A 19,162-nucleotide genomic window follows, 5' to 3' on the forward strand; every position below is an offset into this window, starting at 1 on the left:
AAGCAAGCAGGAACGCCGTCTTCAAAGTGAGGTTTCGGTTAGTTGCATGGCGTAATGGTTCATGGGGAGGTCCTTCTAAGGATCTCAAGATGTGAAGCATGTTCCAAGGAGGAGGCCTAATCTCTGACTGGGAGCAAGTGATCTCTTAATTCTGTATAAGTAAAGATAGCTCCAATGAAGAGGAAATGTCAACTCCCTTCAGCCTAAAGGTAAGGCTTAAGGCTGAGCGATAAACTTTCACTGCCAAGACTGAAAGAAGCTTTTCCTCCCGAAGGTATACAAGGAACTCCGTTATTTCTAGAATAGAGTGGCATCGAGCGGAGAGATATTCCTTCTATGACACCAACCACAGAATACTCTCCATTTTGCCTAGTAGAACGAGGCTGAGGATTTACGCAAGTAACCGGACATTTTCTCCGCAACTTATCAGGAAAAGCCCTTCCGAGAGAGGAGACACTGGATAGTCTCCATGCGTAAAGCAGAAGTGACTGCAAGGTCTCGTGAAAGATGTTCGTGTGTGGTTGTTTGAGTAAATCTGGTCATGGAGGAAGCTTTCACGGTAGATCTACTAGAAGTTGAAGGAGGTCTGGAAACCACTCTGCTTGATGCCATAGCAGAGCTACAAGGGTCATCATTAGATCTTTGGACGCTCTAGTCTTGTTGAGCAGCCTTCTCAAAAGACAAAATGGGGGAAAGGCGTACACGTCGATGTTGTCCCACCGTTGTTGGAATGCATCTTGCCATAGAGCCTGAGGATTCGGGACTGGAGAACAGTGCAGCAGAAGCTTGCTGTTCAGAGATGTTGCGAGCAGGTCTACAGTCGGGGAACCTTACAAAGTTAAGACTTTGTTGGATATCTGGCGGTTCAAAGACCATTCGGAACCTACTATCTGAGTTGCTCTGCTCAGATTGTCCGCGAGTACATTAATCTTGCCAGGAATGAAGCGAGCTGATAGGGACACCGAATGATCTTCTGACCATCTGAGTATCTTTACTACAAGATGGCATAGAGGATGTGAAAAGGTACCGCCATATTTGTTTATGTAAGCCACTACTGTGGTGTTGTCGGTCATTAACACCACCGAGTGACCTGCCACCAACTGTTAGAACTGATGAAGAGCTAGGTAAGCTGCTCTCATCTCTGGGAGTTTTATGTGCTGGTAGCTTTTTGACTGACCAAAGGGCAGAGACCATATGGTGCAGCAGGTGAGCCCCCCACCCTTCTTTTGATGCCTCTGTTAAGAGCATCAAATCCGGAGGGGGAACAAGAACATTCTAGCCCCGTCAAAGGTTTTTGTCTGTCATCCACCAATTCAAATCCTTAATCTGATCCTGAGTTATGGGAACTCAGGTGTCTGGTGGATCGGAGTGTTGGTTCCACACGGACTACAGCTGCCAAAGAACAAGTTGAATGAGAGAGGTCAGATGGCCTGACAGACTCAGTCTCGCCAGAAGAACTTCTTTTCTGAGGAAGGGTGCGGCCACTTCCTCTAGTTTGTGTACTTTTTTGTCTGATGGGAAGACTCTTGGACAGTGTCAATTATTATACCGAGGTATATTAGTCTTTGAGAAGGTTGCAGTAATGACTTCTCATGATTTATCAGGACCCCCAGATCCTCACAAACCTCAAGAAGCATGTCTCGGTGACGGAGAAGGGTCGTCTCCGAGTCTGCTAGAATCAACCAGTCGTCCAGATATCTGAGAAGATAGACTGTTCTGCCTGATCGCGAGACTTCTCCTCATGAAAAGGAACACCTTCGTGGAAAGGATTAAGACCTGAGGTCTCGTGAGCGCCTTCTAGGAGAAAAGCAGTCAGATCGTGATGACCTACGATCCATCAGATCTTCAGATCGTCGCGAACGGCAATTAAGGGAAGAGTATCCATAAGGGTGAGGCGATGGCGATGCTCGTCCTTTAGCGCTCCTGGTAGTAGGAGTGCTGGTCCCCGGATGATCTACACCTGCAACCTTCGGGTTCCTGTGGGGAGAAACAAATGGTTGAGGGTTACAGGACGACAAGGTCCTAGGATGACGAGCAGGTTTGTCGTCAGCAGGAGGCTGTTGGAGAGGCGAACGCAAGCAATCACCTCGTACGCGCGTGGAAGGGCTAGGAGAGGGTAAGAGATGAACTTCGCACAGTTCCAGAACGTGAGATGTTTAAGGCTCTGGAGAAGGGTCCTTCCTAGCACCAGGCTGAAGAAGGCACAGCAGCTCCTTTTTCAATGGGGGTCCCCAAATCCCTAAGGTCAGCCACCCCTGCATAAGATCTGAAAGGGAGAATGGCTCCCCGGCGGCTGGAGGTGAAGTTGCTCCTCTAGAGGAATCAACAAACCCCCTCAGTACTTCAGGGTTGCCAAGGAGTTAGTCGGTCTGCACTCCTACTCAATCATCCCTCGGAAGAGTGCGAGCAAGAAGGAGCTTTTGAAAGAGATTTGGGGGTGTGAGAAGAAGAATGCGCTTTTCTTGTCCCTGAGGGAGAAAGATCCCGCTTCGCCTTCTTCCTGCGCCGTCCAAATTTCTCCCATTAGGAGGCAGGCCACTCCCTACACTGCGCAAGGCAAATCCTGCTCGCAGTGATGCCACCTGCATGAAGGACACAGAGAGTGTGGGTCGGTCTCCAATGAAGACATGAAAGTACCACACGGCACCCTCGCGCCCTGAACAGGTTCGCAAGAAGGTGATTGTAGAGAGAACACGCACACCTAAAAAAGAAAGCAAAATAAAAAAGTCCAATGAGTCAGGGAGAGAGAGGACACGTCCAATCTTTACTGAGACAAAGAAAAAGTGACGCTTCTCACTGCTGTGAAAGTATATATAGAGAAACCTGAGTACCCCCCAAGCCTACCCGCTCAGGCAGTTAGGTACCTCGCAATTTAAGTCTAATGGCTACCTTCCAGCTCTGCCGAAAGATAATCCAAATAAATAACCAAAGGTTTGTTAGAATGGGAACAAATATTATTTTAAAATTAAAAATTCTTATGTCTATACAGTATTCGCATAATGTTCTTATTGTTTCTTCTCCGGACTCCCGATTTAAACGACACTTACACGTAAAATTTAAGAAGCTCCCATTTTCTTTCACTTCAATAAATACATGCCATTAACAAGGGAGTGGAACCATCTAGTAGTAAGTGGCACAAAGCCCAGGTTGCCGCATTAGTCAATCTAGGTTTCATCAGTTTCAAAGTTGACATTATTCCTCCATGAGTCAGTGGGGAGGAGCATGGGCATGTATATAAACATCATGTGAGTATAGAAATAAGAAATTTAATTATTAAAATTCTGTTTATTTCTATGAATTTCACATGATGTTCATATTGCTGACTCTCAGTCTCTGCTGGAGATGGGGTGTAATTGAAGGAAACAGAGGGATAAATTTAAGTAGAAATATTATGAGGTTAGAGTTACTACTACTACCCTGGTCTAGGTTACTTGTCTAAAATGCATAGATATACTGTTTAAATTATGGCTTGAAACATGGGTCTCCAGATCATGTACTAAGGTAATTAAAAATACTGTACTGTAGACTGCCTCATATTACTTTTGATACAGTTGATAATTGTGATTGATTCTAAATCAAATATTAAATATAACTTCATATTTGTAAATGAGCATAATTGGCTGAACTTGAAATTACTTAGACCACATTCCCTAAAACCAACGGTCTTCATGAGCAAGGTAATGTTTGGCAAAAATCAACTTGGTATGCCACTGAGCTATTGCTAAAAATTTTTCCAAAGAGAGATTTCTAAAAAAAATTAATGGAAGTAGCTGTGTTCCTAGAATCGTGTACATTTACTTTCAAGTAATCTAAGAATTTTTGGATCTAATTCCTTATGTGCCTCTAGGACCAAACTTTTAACAAGGAATATCATAGTAGCTATGGTAAGTGGGCAATTATGGGCCATCAGCCTTGAGAACAAATTAGGAACGCTACCTCTAATACCTTTCGTTTTGCCCAAATACAACTGTACGGCTATTACTGGACAAATAAAATTAGGCTCTACTAAACTGTCTTCATCCAGTTTCCGTGAAGGGATGTAAAACAATGAGGCACTCTTAGTCTTGAAATAATTTTTGGCTCTGAATGAAGGTAAAAGAGAGATAATTTTGTTCCCCGAAGCCTACCTTGACCGACACCTACCTTGACCCACAATACTTGTTGTTACAGGCAACCAGAAAATTCCTTTTGTCTTGATATCCTTAAGAGATAGATTTTCAATTGGATAATATTTTGCCCCTCTCAAGTACTGCAAACTCGCACACAAATTCCATAAAATTGACCTTACTACAGGAAGTCATATTATACTGAAGGATCTGAACACATCTGCTATAATACCTAAAACAAATAGATCTAATCTCCAATGCTTTTGTACAGAATTAAGGATGGATCTATATCCCTTCATTACTGAAAAAGAAAGGTTCTTGTCATGAAACCGAAAATAAAAATCTTAACAAGATTATTCCAGTTAGTTATAGTCATGAATAGATTTCTACCTTTGCACCAATCAAAATAAACCTTCCACTCTCTTTGCTGAGTTATTAGTAGACTGTCTTTTAGGTCATAAAATAGACAGTCTAGAGGGATTTGAAAACCTTACATTTCTGAGAATATGGTGGATAAACTCCATGAGGTTAGATGTAGGCCAGATGGGGTTTGGATGTATCACCTTTGATACTGGATGTTTGAGTAGATCGATTCTCTAAGGCAATCTTCTGGGATGGTTCTACAACAGGGGCCACAGATCTGTGAATTATTCCCTCTGTGGCAAGAAAGAGGCTATAAATATCATCCTGATGTTCACAGATCTCCTGAACTTGGTTATCACCTTCCAAATCATGGCCACTGGGGAAAGCATAAGTATTCATATTTAACTAGTCTTGTCCCAGAGCATCTATCTATCAAACTAAGAGATCCTATATAAAACTTCTATTTTTTTCAACATCATAACCCTAGTTGGAAAAGCAGGATGCTAAAAGCCCAAAGGCTACAAGGAAAAATAGCCCAGTGAGGAAAGGAAATATGGAAATAAATAAACTGTAAGAAGTAACAAATAATCAAAATAAAATATTTCAAGAACAGTAACTACATTAAAATAAATCTTTCATATATATATAAAAAAAAGATGAAGAGAAATAAGACAGAATAGTGTGCCCAGTATACAGTATTCTCCAGCAAGAGAACTACGGAAGTAAAGTGATTCTCATCAGGCTCATCCCTGGCAACAGAATGTCTGCTATTTGATATAAGGAACAAGATTTTTTACCCCATTAGTTACTGATGTAGGTTAGTTCCATTGGATTGTCTGAAAACACTGAAAATGTCTTCCCCTACTAGTGGTTCCTGATCTTGAAGTCTTGAATATTGCAAGTAACTTTAGACAATATATGTGTAGCTATATTTCCTGTGAAGTCCATTTTCCTGAACTGTAATTGGTCCAGAATTAATCCCCATCCTTCCTGTGATGCATCTATGAACAGGAATAGATCTGGTACTTTCATTGCATAAGACTCCTTCTCACAGGCAACTGTTATCCCACTGACTAGTCAGAGAATTTTATTTAACATTGGTAGGGTAGAGATGGTATCTAAATCAGTCATCTTGTGACTTGTGATGAAATTTTCAAATGGCCCAGATGGACAAACTTCTATAAGGAGGCCATGGTTCCTAGAAGCCTTATTTACATTCACACTGACATGTGTTTCAAAGTTTTAAAACTATGTAGCAAAAGGAGAAAAGACTTGATTCTCTTCTCTGATGGAAAAACCTGAAAAGGAACAGATGCAATTATCATTCCTAATTATAGAATCTTTTGAGTCAGATCCAGGAGGGACTTCTTGACAATGATTAAGATCCCCAGCCCACCCAAGAACCTGAGTAACCAAACTTGTTGAACTCGAACTCTCTCCAATGAATTGCTTAAAAGTCTAGGTACAAAAGAGCTCGTAGTCCTAGTAACCATGGCCATTTCGTGAAAGGGGCCATCATTCTGGACAACACCTGTGGTGCCAATATGAGCCCGGAACATAGGCATTTGAACTGATAAACCTTTGATCTGTTAATAAACCAAAGGTATTTCCTTGAATTTAAATGAATCAGAAAATGAAAATATGTATCGCAAGAGGTCTATCAAGAACATCCAATCCTTTTGTCTGATCGCTCCTAGAAGTGTTGAGGGTGTTTCCCTTAAGAATTTTCTAAGCACTGTGAACTTGTTGAGTGCTGAGATGTCTAGAATTGGTCTCCACCCACCTGAGCTTTTGGGGACCAGGAATAACCTGTTATAGAACCCCGAGGAAGGATTTTTAAGATCTTTACTATCACATCGTTCTCTAAAAGTTCACAATATCTAGTTGCAGTAACCGAGCTTTAATTGTATTGATAAGATTACTTGGATACACGACCGATAACTTTGGCAAAGGTGGGTTGGTAGTTAGCAGTATTCGATGACCTCCTTTGACCACAGCCAATACCCAAGAGTCATGCCGTAGTCTTTCCAAAATGTGGAAGACATGGGATAGTTTCCCTCTACCAGGCTTTGGTTGAAATAACCATCATACTGTTCTATGATAAGGCTTTTGAGTTCAGTTAGCAATCCTTCAGTCACGTACACTATAACGGAATTCTGTTGTGTTATCTTTTGGAAAAAAAAAAAGGCCTTCTTGTTGGCCAGTCTGAACTCGAGAAATATGACCTGTAACTGGAAGGTTGGGTATTTCTAGAAACCGACCTCTTCAGTTAACCAACTTGCACAACCTGAATATAGATTTTCTTTAATGATGCACTATAATTGGATCAAATCAACATCCAAGACGATGTCAGGTAACTGATTAGTCTTGTACAATTTTGGATGACTGTGTTAAAGAAGGTCTAAGCACTAAATATGTACCTGAATCTACAACGATTATTTAAATCACAGGGAGGAACGTAGAGTGTAGAGGTCCCCTTTTTGTTTTTGTTTCCATTTGTTGATGTCGGCTACCCCCCAAAATTGGGGGAAGTGCCTTGGTATATGTATGTATGTATTACCCCAAACATGATACACAAAGGGAATGTGGATCATGGTCACCCAGAAATAATTCCTGTATACTGTATATTACAGGCAATAAATGCCAACTAATCCAGGGGAAGAAATAATGTATTGAGTACAGTAAGTAGACAATGTAAGAGAGTAAACAATCTAAGTGTGATCATGGCCATGTGACGAAGATAACTGGGCTTTTCATCACTTACCACTAGAGGGTTTCATTCCTTTGTTAAGGGCATGTAATTACTGATGCAAAAGACTTTGTGTAAAAAATTTCATCACAAGTCACAAGATGACTGATTTATATGACATTTCTAAACTACCAACAGTAAATTTTAAAATGAAAAATTTTAAGTAATTTTTATTTTTCCTAACATACTTACCGAGAATTACCTCTTCGGAGGGTCCTTGACCCTCTCTCAAACTCGACCAAGATTTCCCGCGCTACCCCCCCTATCTCGCTCCCGATAGTTCCTACCCCCGCCGCCAGGATAATTCCTGCGGCCCGGATTAGGGCAGGTCACTGCTTTTCCCGGGTCAGGATCTCATTAAGTCCTCCGTTTAGCCCGACTCGGCAATGGAAGAATGGCACTCGGGGACGGAAGGGAGGGCCATTACTCAGAGGTAATTCTCGGTAAGTATGTTAGGAAAAATAAAAATTACTTAAAATTTTTCATTTGTTCCGACACGAATACTTTACCTCGAATTACCTCTTCGGAGACTTACACTTTAGGAGGCGGGAGAGCCATTCTGCCACTTGGTTAGGCACATGGTGCCTGGAGGGCTACGTAATGCGGGGGTACAGAGAGCGGATAGGGGGTAGCAGTGGAAAAACTTACGCTTATAATATAAGGCTTACCTCTTGACATTTCCTCTACTGAATCTTCTCCTGAAGAAGTAGGGATGAGTCTAATCACTTGTTGGGGACGTCTTCCAGCCTGCCACTACACAGCTTGGAGGGCGGCGATGAATGTCCCAATGGAGAATCCATCCAAAGACTTTCTTGAGTAGTCTTTGAGGTAGTGGGCCGTGAAGGTCGATTGGTGTGACCAAGTGCCGGCCTGCAGGATCTGGCCCACTGCCATATTTCTCTCAAAGGCCAAGGAAGTGCTCAGGCCTCTGATGTCATGGGGACGGGGAGTGCCTGGTACCGCCACCTTGTCTTCTTCATAAGCCCTAGTGATGACTTGTCTCAGCCAGAAGGAAATAGTGTTCTTGGACACTTGCTTCTTATTAACGCCTGAAGAGACGAAGAGGTTTTTGGCACCCGGACGGAGATGAGCCGTCCTTTCCAGGTATTTCCTGATCGTCCTGACCGGGCATAACTTCAGGTCGTCCGTATTACCTGTCTTGGGGATGGCCGGAACAGAGAAACCTTCAAACCTCGGGTCCCAGACTGCTGGGTTCTGAGTCTTTGCTACAAAGGAGGGTACGAACTTGAAAGATACCTCCTTCCACCCTTTGGAGTGTGCCACGTCGTAGGAGAGACCGTGGATCTCACCTACCCTCTTAGCCGAAGCTAAGGCTAGCAAGAAGACTGTCTTGAGGGTGAGATCTTTGTCCCCGATATCTCTGAGTGGTTCAAAGGGCGGACGACACAACATTTTCAGGACCTTGGCCAGGTCCCATCTAGGCACTCTCCTGGCTTGGGGAGGGCAGGATTGTTCGAAACTTCTAATCAGCATCCCTATGTGTCTTGAGGTCCCCAGGTCGATGCCTTTCAGGAGAAAGACTTGGCCTAAGGCTGCTCGTACTCCTTTAATAGCCGGGACTGACATTCCTATTTTATCCCTAAGGTACACTAGAAAATCAGCTATGTCAGGGACCGAGGCTTTGAGAGGTCTTATTTGTTTTGTCGCGCACCATTTCGTAAAGGCGGCCCACTTCGCCTGGTAGACTATGGTAGAGGATTTTCTTAGATATAGGGACATCCTCTTGGCTGTGGAGGAGGAGAACCCCTCCTTCCTCAGGAGTCGCTCGATAGTCTCCAGGCGTGAAGGCGAAGAGAGAGAGGGTTGTCGTGGAACCTGAGAAAGTGCGGTTGACTCAGTAGATCTGACCTGGGGGGCAGAGGCCATGGTGGATGGCTTGCCAGGTCTTTCAGATCCGCGAACTACTCTCTCTCCGGCCACCAGGGCGCTACCAAAGTCATCTTTAGGTTTTGGGAGGTTCTTACTCTGTTGAGCACTTGTCTTAGCAGCGTGAAGGGGGGAAAGGCATAAACGTCCAGGTTGTCCCACCTGTGCTGGAAGGCGTCTTCTAGGGCTGCTCCTTCGTCTGGTACCAGGGAGCAATAAACCGGTAACTTGGCGTTGAGCTTTGTTGCGAATAGGTCTATCACCGGGGAGCCCCAGCGTTGAAGGATGAGTCTGGCCACCGCTGGTTGTAGGGACCATTCTGTCCCTACTATCTGACCTATCCTGCTGAGGCCGTCGGCTAGCACGTTCTTTTTCCCGGGGATGAACCTTGCTAGCAGTGTTACCTGGTGTTCGTCCGCCCAGTGCAAGATGTTTACGGTGAGGTCGCACAGTTCCTTCGACTTCATGCCCCCTTGTTTCTTGATGTAGGCTACCACCGTGGCGTTGTCGCACATTAGGGCCACGGTGTTTCCCTTCAACCGACTTGCAAAGTGCAGACATGCCTTTTGTACTGCTTTTAGCTCTAGGACGTTGATGTGGCGATGCTTTTCGGTCTCTGACCAGGTCCCGCTTGCTGTTTCCTCCCGCAGGTGGGCTCCCCACCCTAGGCTGGAGGCGTCCGTGAACAGGAGAAACTCGGGGGGACAGGACCCGAGGGGCATCCCCTTGAGGGAGTTCGACCGGCATCTCCACCACTTCAAGGCTGCTTTCGTGTCCGGGAGGACTGGGATCGATGTTTTCTGAGAGCCTGTCTGGGACCATAGAGCCTTGAGGTTCCATTGTACGGGTCTGAGCCGTAACTTCCCTTGGGGGACTAGCTTCTCTAATGAGACCAGATGGCCTATCAGCCTCTGCCAGTCTTTCGCTTTCCTGGGAAGCCCCGACAGGAACGGCTGAATGATCTTGACGAGGTTCTGTATCCTGTCTTCCGAGGGGAAGGCCTTCCCCTGCACGGTGTCCAACGTCATCCCCAAGTACCCCATTTTGTTGGATGGCGTTAGGTTCGATTTCTCCAGGTTGATAATGATTCCCAGACTCCTGCAGAAACGGAGGAGGTCCTTTCCTTGCTCTTCCAAGAGGGCCTTTGAACTGGAAAGGAGCAACCAGTCGTCCAGGTACCTGATGAGGCGGATACCTCGTTCGTGAGCCCATACTGAGACTGTCGCGAAGACCCTCGTGAACACCTGAGGGGCCGTCGACAGTCCGAAGCAGAGGGTCCGGAACTGCAGGATCTGGGAGCCCCATTTTACCCAGAGGAACTTCCGACTCGACGGGTGGACCGGAATTTGGAAGTACGCGTCCTTGAGGTCGACCGTCATCATAAAATCTTTCTCCCTCAAGGACATCAGGACGGATTTTGGGGTGTCCATCTTGAAGTCCGTCTTCTTGACGAACCTGTTGAGGGCCGACAGGTCTATCACCGGTCTCCACCCCCCCGTTGCTTTCTCCACCAGGAACAGGCAGCTGTAGAAGCCTGGCCCTGGGAGAAGGACATCTTCCATGGCTCCCTTTTCCAACATGGAGGAAACTTCTTCTTGCAGGGTAGCCCTTTTCAACGGGTCCCTGGGAGCTAACCATTCTGTTTGGGTGGCTGGAATAAGAGGGGGCGAGTCCGCTATGAAGGGGATCCTGTAGCCTTCTTTCAGGACGGACACCGTCCAAGCATCCGCCCCATACGTTTTCCATGCTTGCCAATAGGGTCTGAGGCATCCCCCAACCCGAGGCTTGGGCGGGAGTGGGGGGCCTCTCCCTCTACCTTCTCCTGATCTGCCCCTCTTCGAGGCGGAGTAACCCGACCTGAAGGAGCTGGCAGAAGCTGTAGCTCCCCTGCGGGAGGGCTGAGGAGTTGATGTCCAGGAAGAGGCGGGGGCGTCCCTCCTCGAAGAGCTGGGGACAGCCTGAGGGGTCACGGCACTATCCGAGACTGACCTCCTATAAGGAGGCCTCCTGGAGGATGTTTGCTTAGGGACGTTGGTTTCTCTCCTCTTGGACACCTTCTCCATCAGCACTTCTAATTCCTTTAACGGAAACAGGGACTCGCCCCCTAGGGGTAGGGTGCGAATCACTCGCGCCTGTCTGTCTGGGATTTTCCTTGACACTTTGGAAAGCACTGTGTCCCTCTTCCGGAGGACCCAGTTGGCCGTCAAGGAGAGTGCCTGATACGCCATAAATTTGAGAGCTTTCCCCCCGGAGGTGATAAGGTCTGACAGGAGACCTTGTTGTTCCGGGTCGTCGGGGTCTGTGGAGGCCTGTACATTAACTAACGTGGAGGCCCACCAGTCCAGCCATGAAGAGACGTTAATCATGTCCCTCGACATCTCCTCCATCATGCCTGCTTCAGAGGCCGAGAAGGACACAGGGGCTGAGCTGGCCCTTTCGTCCGAGCCGCCTTGTCCTAGGATATCCACGGCTGAGTCCACTCTACAGGGGCCTGGGCGTCGCCCTTCCGGGATATAAACTTTGGCCTGTAGTTTAAGACCCTGGAGGAGTTTGGAGGAACTCTGGGACCTGGGGGCCTCCGCAGTGCTGGCCACCCAGTTGTCGATGTACTCCTGGCCGAGTACTAGGTCTGGGGCGAGAGGCAGGGCCAGAGAGGACTTCGGAAGGACGTCCCGGTGCGTGTACCTCAAGAGGCTCGACCTCCAGGTATTCACCTTCGTCGCCTCGGGTTCCGGAATCCCATGGGTCCTTCTGACGAGGCCTACCACTCTTCTGTAGGCGGAGTCCTCCGACGGGGAAACCTCGCCTCCGTCGACCGAGGCATCGGCTTGGCTGAGGGGAGCCGTGCTTGGGTGGTAAACTGGCCGCTCCCTACTAGGTCCCAGGGAGGCCGTCCCGCAACCGTAGGGCGCACCGTACTCGGTTGGGTCTCGCCGTGTGGCGGGTGCCACCGACCCCTGGAGGCCTTTCGACTGGCCCAAGGCTCTGGACGCGGAGGACACGGTCCCGGTGGGAAGACCCGATCCCGGCAACCGGTCCTTCCCGCTCGACGTCCTACCCAGCTGGGCTGGTTCGGTCGGGCTGTCTTCTCGGAAGCGCGCTTCCTCCCGCCGGGCGGGGTGAACCGAAGGCCTCGAGGACTTGTGCCTGAGAGAGAGGTCCTTCTTGCGTGGCCGGTCGAGCGGTTCCAAGTTGTATGTAGGCAGTGACAACTTGGAGGCTCGATCACTGGACCGAGAGTCTGGAGAGCGGTGCTTCCTGGATTCTCCTGGGGGCACGTAGAACCATTCGCCGCCGCCGGGAGAGACCTCCCTCTTGAACTTACGGGAGTGAGAGCGTGGGCGCTTCCTACTGTGCCGCGACCTCGACCTGGAGCGGGAACGATCACTATCGGGCCGCGCTCTCTTACGGTGCCGTTTCTCCCTGCGTTCTCCCCCGGAGGATGAGTCTGCTTCCGAAGAGTCCGAGGGTGCCACGTTCCTCACGTAACGACTGCTAGAGTGATGCGCAGGGGAGGCCCTTCGCCGTCGACCGTCCGAGACAGGGTGCTGGAGAAAGTCCTCGGGAACTGCTGTGGATACCGAGGGTACCGAGTCCACTCTGTCCCTGCTAGAAGGCCATGGACCCAGGGATACGTCCATCCTTAGCGGTGACCTCCCTGGAGTCTTCGGTAACTTCCACCCGAAGGCGTCGCTACTCGGGCGACGAATTCTCGAGTGGTTCTCTTCTGGCGGGGGGGAACCCGACGCACCGGCCCACGAGGGCGGGGGGGAGACTGAGATCGCCACACTGCCCCATACCGGGTCTTCTGAGGAAGCGTGATCTCCTGCCACGTGGCCCGATCCGCCCGAAACACTCGCGGCCCTTCCGTTTACTCCCGAGGGGCCAGCCCTTGGTTCCTCCCTCACACTGGGTTCACTTGGGAGGACACTATGGCTAACAATCACACTGGGGGCTTGATGGCCACTCCTCTGCGAAGGAGACGAAGAGGCCGAGGCTTCGTCGGACCGATCACTGACCGACTGTAAGGAGGACACGCCACTCACTTTCTTGGGGGAACGCTTAGACGACTTCTTTTTCTTTGTACCATACCGTACCCACTGAATGCCGTCCCAACTCACGCACTCGGAACATGTGTCCGAGGAGGAACAAACTTTACCCCTGCACGTGGAACAAAGGGAATGCGGGTCCACTTCTGGTTTAGAGAGGAAAGCCCCACACGACTTTCCTGCTCTAGGACCAGGACAACGACGCACGTTCTCCATCGTTCGCACACGAAGGTCAACACTAACGAGTTACAGAAAACCCTGGATAACACAAGGGGAATGGACTGAGGACACTTTGCGAAAACGCACTATCGCAGAAAAAACACAAGTCCGTACAATGGGAACACGTGGGATCACAACGCGCCAAAGGATCGAGAGTTTAAGCGAGAGAGTGAGATGCTTCGTATCTCACGACCAAGGACTTAATGAGATCCTGACCCGGGAAAAGCAGTGACCTGCCCTAATCCGGGCCGCAGGAATTATCCTGGCGGCGGGGGTAGGAACTATCGGGAGCGAGATAGGGGGGGTAGCGCGGGAAATCTTGGTCGAGTTTGAGAGAGGGTCAAGGACCCTCCGAAGAGGTAATTCGAGGTAAAGTATTCGTGTCGGAACAAATTTTACGTGTAAGTGACGATTAAACTGGGCTTCTGAAGAAGAAGCCATATGAACATCAGGGGAGATTCATAGAAATAATTAGCCATGAAATTCATTGCTGATTTTTTTCTTTGCATACCTTTTGAACATGTTAAAAATTTCATGTTTTTGTTCAATAGTTAACAAATGAATTTACCATCACAAAATATAAATTACTACACTGTTATAACTTTTTCATCACTTTTGCAATATCGGGCATCCAATCTTAGCCTAAAATTCATAGGAAGTTGACTAAAAAAAATACTTTAAAATGAAAGAGCAACTCTGATAAGGATTGTAAAATAACAACAATGGAATTATTGTAATACTACAGAATTAATAAACAAATAGGCAGCTATAGTGTTCTTTTAAATTATTTCTAACAATTACGTTAATTCTCTTCTCTAAAAAGCCTAACTTAACCCTTCCAATCATAGCTCCACCTTCATCCTTTTCTTAACAATACAACAAACCTTGGATGTTGACTCCATTGATCTTGGTGTGCTGGTGCTGGACCACCCAAATCTGGACCCCAATCATGGGGGTCTTCCACCCAATCTCGACCTCCCATTCCACCACTGCTTCCTCGACCGTAATCTTCACCCCAATCTTCGTGTCTGCAATCAGAGAGGCTCATAATACACAGTTCATGGAGTTTATTAACCTATCATAAAATATTTTCATTTACATAATTTTTACAAAAAATGATTTTTTTACAAATAAGAAATTGGTATAAGATAAAGTTAAAGATGTTGAACAGTGCTAGGGCCTGTGAGACCATTCAGCACCCTAGTTCAACTAGGGGAAACCCTGCATTTATACTATGGAGTAAAAGTCAAAAGGTCTGACAGTAAGAAGGAAGAAAGAAATTGGGATCAGAAGTTATGTAGAATAAAAGGAAAGCGCAACTAGGGGTTGAAAGATTGCTACAAAGACCCTTAAGTAATCCCTATTTGTGTAATGGTACAATGATACCTTCCCAAACATCTGGAGCTTTCTTCTTGCGCCAGATCATCCCTATCAACCTATAAAGACAATTTTACAAGACTTCTCTACAAAGTTTAAATATTTCATTTGGTATACCATCTTTGCCAGGGCTCTTGTTATTTTTAAGGGCTTTTACTGCAGTTTAAACATTTCTAATGGTTGGTTCTTCTATTTCAAGTTCTGGACCATATAATATTGTGTTGGGAAATGGGTCATTAGGTTCTGGTCTTTTCAGTAATTCTTCAAAGTACCTTTTCCACTCAATCATTACTTTCTCTTCTTGTTATCATATTTCCTTAATCATCTCTTATCATTGTGGGTCTTGCTTGATATCTTGTCCTCAGCTTTCCACTCCCCTAATAGTATTGTCTAACTCTACCTTCCATTTTGTTTTTACCAATCTCCTCTTAACTGAGTGCCCTTCTCTTCTTTTGTCTCGTCACTTATTCCTTTCTTAGTATTTCTGGAAACCATTCAATTTAAGGCTTTAAGGTAACAAATCCCAATCAGAAAAACAAGAGAGATCAGAGAGAATGCATTTCAGATTTGTAAACCTAATAGTATGACTATACCTTGGATGTTTATGCCTGTCCCATGCAGCAGCTTGACGCCCTCCAGTCCACTCAGGTTGGTGACGATGACGTGCAGGGGGACCATGGGGTGGGAAATGTTCTGGACGATCTAAACGATCCAGTCCTCTATGTTCCTCTAACCAAGGTTCATGAACCCTTGGGTCTAACGTTCCTCCACTTCTAGAACAATTGCACATGTTGAGAACAACAAATTAACAAATTCAAATGAAGTTCTTATTAATTATTAACCATAAAAAGGTATAAGTAAGTATCGAGTTGAAAATTCAAACAATTTTTAAGTGAATCACTGTTTTATATTAATTTCTAAATATAAATATAAAGCCAATATATTGATCATTCACAGACAAAAGTCACCTCCTTCTGTCATCCTGGAATCGGGCATCTATTGGTTGGCCTCTACGATCAGTACGGCGATCATCTAAAGGTGGTAGTACTCGTCGGTCATGCAAAGCCATTTCATCATACCTGCTTCGCCCACTGTCATAACGGCTGCGCTCTCTTTCACCTAATATAATTATGATAATTTATTTAACATATAATAAAAACTATACTGAGACATACTGTGTATATAGGCTCAAACAGGACAAAGACCCAAATTTTTCATCTTAACCCTTTTACCCCCAGGCTATTTGGAACTTTCCAACCTTCAACCCCCAGGGGTTATTTTTTTTCCAAGCACATTTTGTAATATATTTTTTTCAAATTGCTCTAACAGCCTTAATTTTCGTCATAGAGAGGTCAGGTTGGTCTCATTCTCTTGGAAAATACCTGAAGTTTCTCAAAAAATTATCAAAAATATGCAAAAAAAATTTAAATAGTTTTTTGCAAGGATGTACCGGTAAGTCCATGGGGGTAAAGGGATGAGTTTTGTGAAACGTACCAGTATGTCCTTTGGGGGTTAAAGGGTTAAATACAAGAAAATTTGAACACTATGTATTAAAGTTAAAGGCAGCTGGACTGTTTCTAGGAAAGACACCAAAATGCATGGATGAAAAGACATGGTAATACCTTAATTACTAATTGAACTCTACCCTGAGTGTCATTAAACTTGGCTAGTTTCTGACTAAAAGGTAACACATAACAATGTTTTTACTTCAACTAAGGCCACAAAAATAAAAAAAGAATTAAAACTTTAATTCTTAGCAAATTACTATATACAATGTAGCAACTTTTACAATGTCAATCTATCTACCATGACAATTACCCATTTTGGGAAGTGGTCGACATCCAAAAAACAGAAAGAAACAAAGGGGGTTTTTTCCTCATCGTTCCTCCTTGCCTGACAAGGAACTCAGCTGAATTTGGTTGGTACTGCTAGGGTACCAGAGCCCACCCTCCCCAGTCTTCCACCACAAATGAAGCTTCATATGCTGACTACTCCCCTACTGCAGCTACCTCAGCACTCACCAAGTGACCAGAGGTAGAAGCAGGCTTACTGGCACTCCATCACAATTGCTCGCCATTCATTTCTATTCCCAGAATGCTCTTTTGCCTCTCTCACATCTATCCTCCTGTCACCTAGGGCTTTCTTCACTCCATCCATCCACACAAACTTTGGCATATCTCTCGAACTTCTCCCACTAACTCTTCCATTCATCACCTTCTTCAGCAGACGACTATTTTCCATCTTCTCACACCCGTTCCCACTCTTACTACTTCGTTCCTAACCAAAACCAACTCCTCAGAAACTTCATCTCAAACACATTTAAATTCTGTTTTTTCGTCAGTTTCATTTCCCACAACTCTGATCCCTACTTCATAGTTGGTATAATCACTTTTTCATACAGAACTCTCTTTACGTTCATCCCTAACCATCTATTATTCTCTACCACTCCCTTCACTGCCCCAAACACTTTACATACTTCATTTACTCTCTGATGTACATATGCTTCCACTCCACCATTTGCAGCAACAACAGAACCCAAGTATTAAACTGACCTACTTCCTCAAGTAACTCTCCATTCAACATGCCATTCAATCAAGCACCCCCCTTCCTTCTTGTGCATCTCATTATATTACTCTGTAACCTCAGGTAATTGACACTATTTAAAGCTATACATAACACAATCACAATTGACATATTACTTCTTAAATATACCATCTCGAAGAAACCAAACATCACAATTTTATTTAACACTTCCAAGCTTAAAGTAAAAATACCTTACACTTTACTGTAATTCCTATAACTGGTTAGCTTTTTACATGACAAGACTTTCTAACAATGTTAAATCTTGCCACCATTTCTAGAAGAAAGATAAATTGGATAATTTTCAGCATTCTAAATTAGCTTATGCTCTGCAAAATTAATGAATAAAAGAACTTTAAAATGGAATATACTGTAGTATATGAAAACCAATCTTGCAGTTAATACTGACGACATGGAAATCAACTTACCCTGGAATCTATCATACGCTGGATCATCATAAGCTCTACGATCATCCACTGCCATAACTCTGGCATCCAACTCTGGACGACCTCTGGGAGGATAGAAATCTCTCTCCCCTTCAAAGTCTCTGCTTGCTCCACGTACAACTACTTCCCTCTCCCGTGCAAATTCGTGCTCTCGGCTGTAACGACCTGTCATCAAATAATTTCATTTGAATATTCTAAAAACAAAAATATACTTTTAAAGTCCTTGTGATATACTTCTTCTCTGTAAAAAAAAAACGTATTACTGTACAATGTTTTCCAAGTTGTACCGATACAAACCTTCTACAATATTTAGTTTGAAATGTGGAAACAACTATACCGGAGTCCTACATGAAGTTGAGAAATGATGTGATAAGCATCTATGAATCATAACTTTTCACTAATAATGTTGAATAAATACTTGAGAAAGAGAGGTTACAGACACTGGTTCTTACGTTCAACCAAGGTAAAATTTGATAGTTGCAACTCTACCCAGGTTTACTGTCTCCATTTGGATTATTTCCAGCATAAAATACTTGTGGATACTGTACATGAAAATGCCAAGAGGTTTGTGACAATTTTGGCTATACTGAACTACAATCTAAGTACAGCATTCTACTCTAAAAATAATGGTAATCTGCTTGATTTAGTTTCAAAAGTAATGATAATAGCAACTGATAGTGATCAACTTGTAAAACTGAAACTTATGGTGCTCTTGACAATGTATCCGTCTCTTATACAAGTTACATGAAAATGTGATTGACAACCTAAGTGACTTCCATAAATACTTAATACAGATGTTTAAACTTCCTTTAATAGTTTAGTAATTATTGAAAGTAATGGGTTACAGTACATTCTAATTAAAAAAAAAACACACACTGTTCATCACTGAGGTGAATATAGGGGCAAGGTAAAGTTTAAGTTAAGTCATCCAAGTAAAAATAGATTAAAGATAAACGATGAGAAGTGATGATTGATTGATTGATTGCTTTGAATTTTTTTGGCATCAAGCAGAAAGCAATGCAATAAGAAAAAGAAAAAAAACTTCCATCCAAAGACATGCTCAAAGCTGAGCAGTAGACTTATCAGCAGCAGCTGAGAGGAACATCTATCACCGTTGAACAATGAGGAAATCTGCGATCAGCTCTAGAGATGATATGACAAGAGAATCCTTTCTACATCATAAATCGCAGAGGATGATTCCCTTTCCCTGGGAAAGAGAGGGCCATAGGGAGTTCTCTCAGGATCTCAACAGGGAAGAATGAGATACCATTTGGCATGAGGCTACTGTAATCACCACATGGTAGATTAGCGAATGGAACGGGTCTGGGCAGGTTAACAATCTCTAAGCAGGGTCCTTACATTTTAAGTTGCAATGGGTGTTGAAAG

General features: G+C 44.8%; 1 protein-coding gene across 10 annotated transcripts in view; it reads right to left on the reverse strand.

Annotated features, from left to right (window-relative positions):
* The window catches only part of LOC137625895 (fl(2)d-associated complex component-like), a 184,462-nt gene that overhangs the window by 50,466 nt on the left and 114,834 nt on the right, over positions 1–19,162 (reverse strand). For 9 of the 10 annotated variants that reach the window (XM_068356853.1, XM_068356858.1, XM_068356854.1 and 6 more), the window contains 4 exons: positions 17,759–17,941; positions 15,719–15,869; positions 15,344–15,523; positions 14,258–14,401 (listed from right to left, as the gene is read on the reverse strand). In XM_068356853.1, coding sequence (XP_068212954.1) covers positions 14,258–14,401; positions 15,344–15,523; positions 15,719–15,869; positions 17,759–17,941 — 658 coding nt within the window. The remainder of the gene's footprint in view (positions 1–14,257; positions 14,402–15,343; positions 15,524–15,718; positions 15,870–17,758; positions 17,942–19,162) is intronic. The other variant, XM_068356852.1, reaches the window with a different exon arrangement.

This window comes from Palaemon carinicauda, chromosome 33 (assembly GCF_036898095.1).
Source record: "Palaemon carinicauda isolate YSFRI2023 chromosome 33, ASM3689809v2, whole genome shotgun sequence".
NCBI classification, from domain to species: domain Eukaryota; kingdom Metazoa; phylum Arthropoda; class Malacostraca; order Decapoda; family Palaemonidae; genus Palaemon; species Palaemon carinicauda.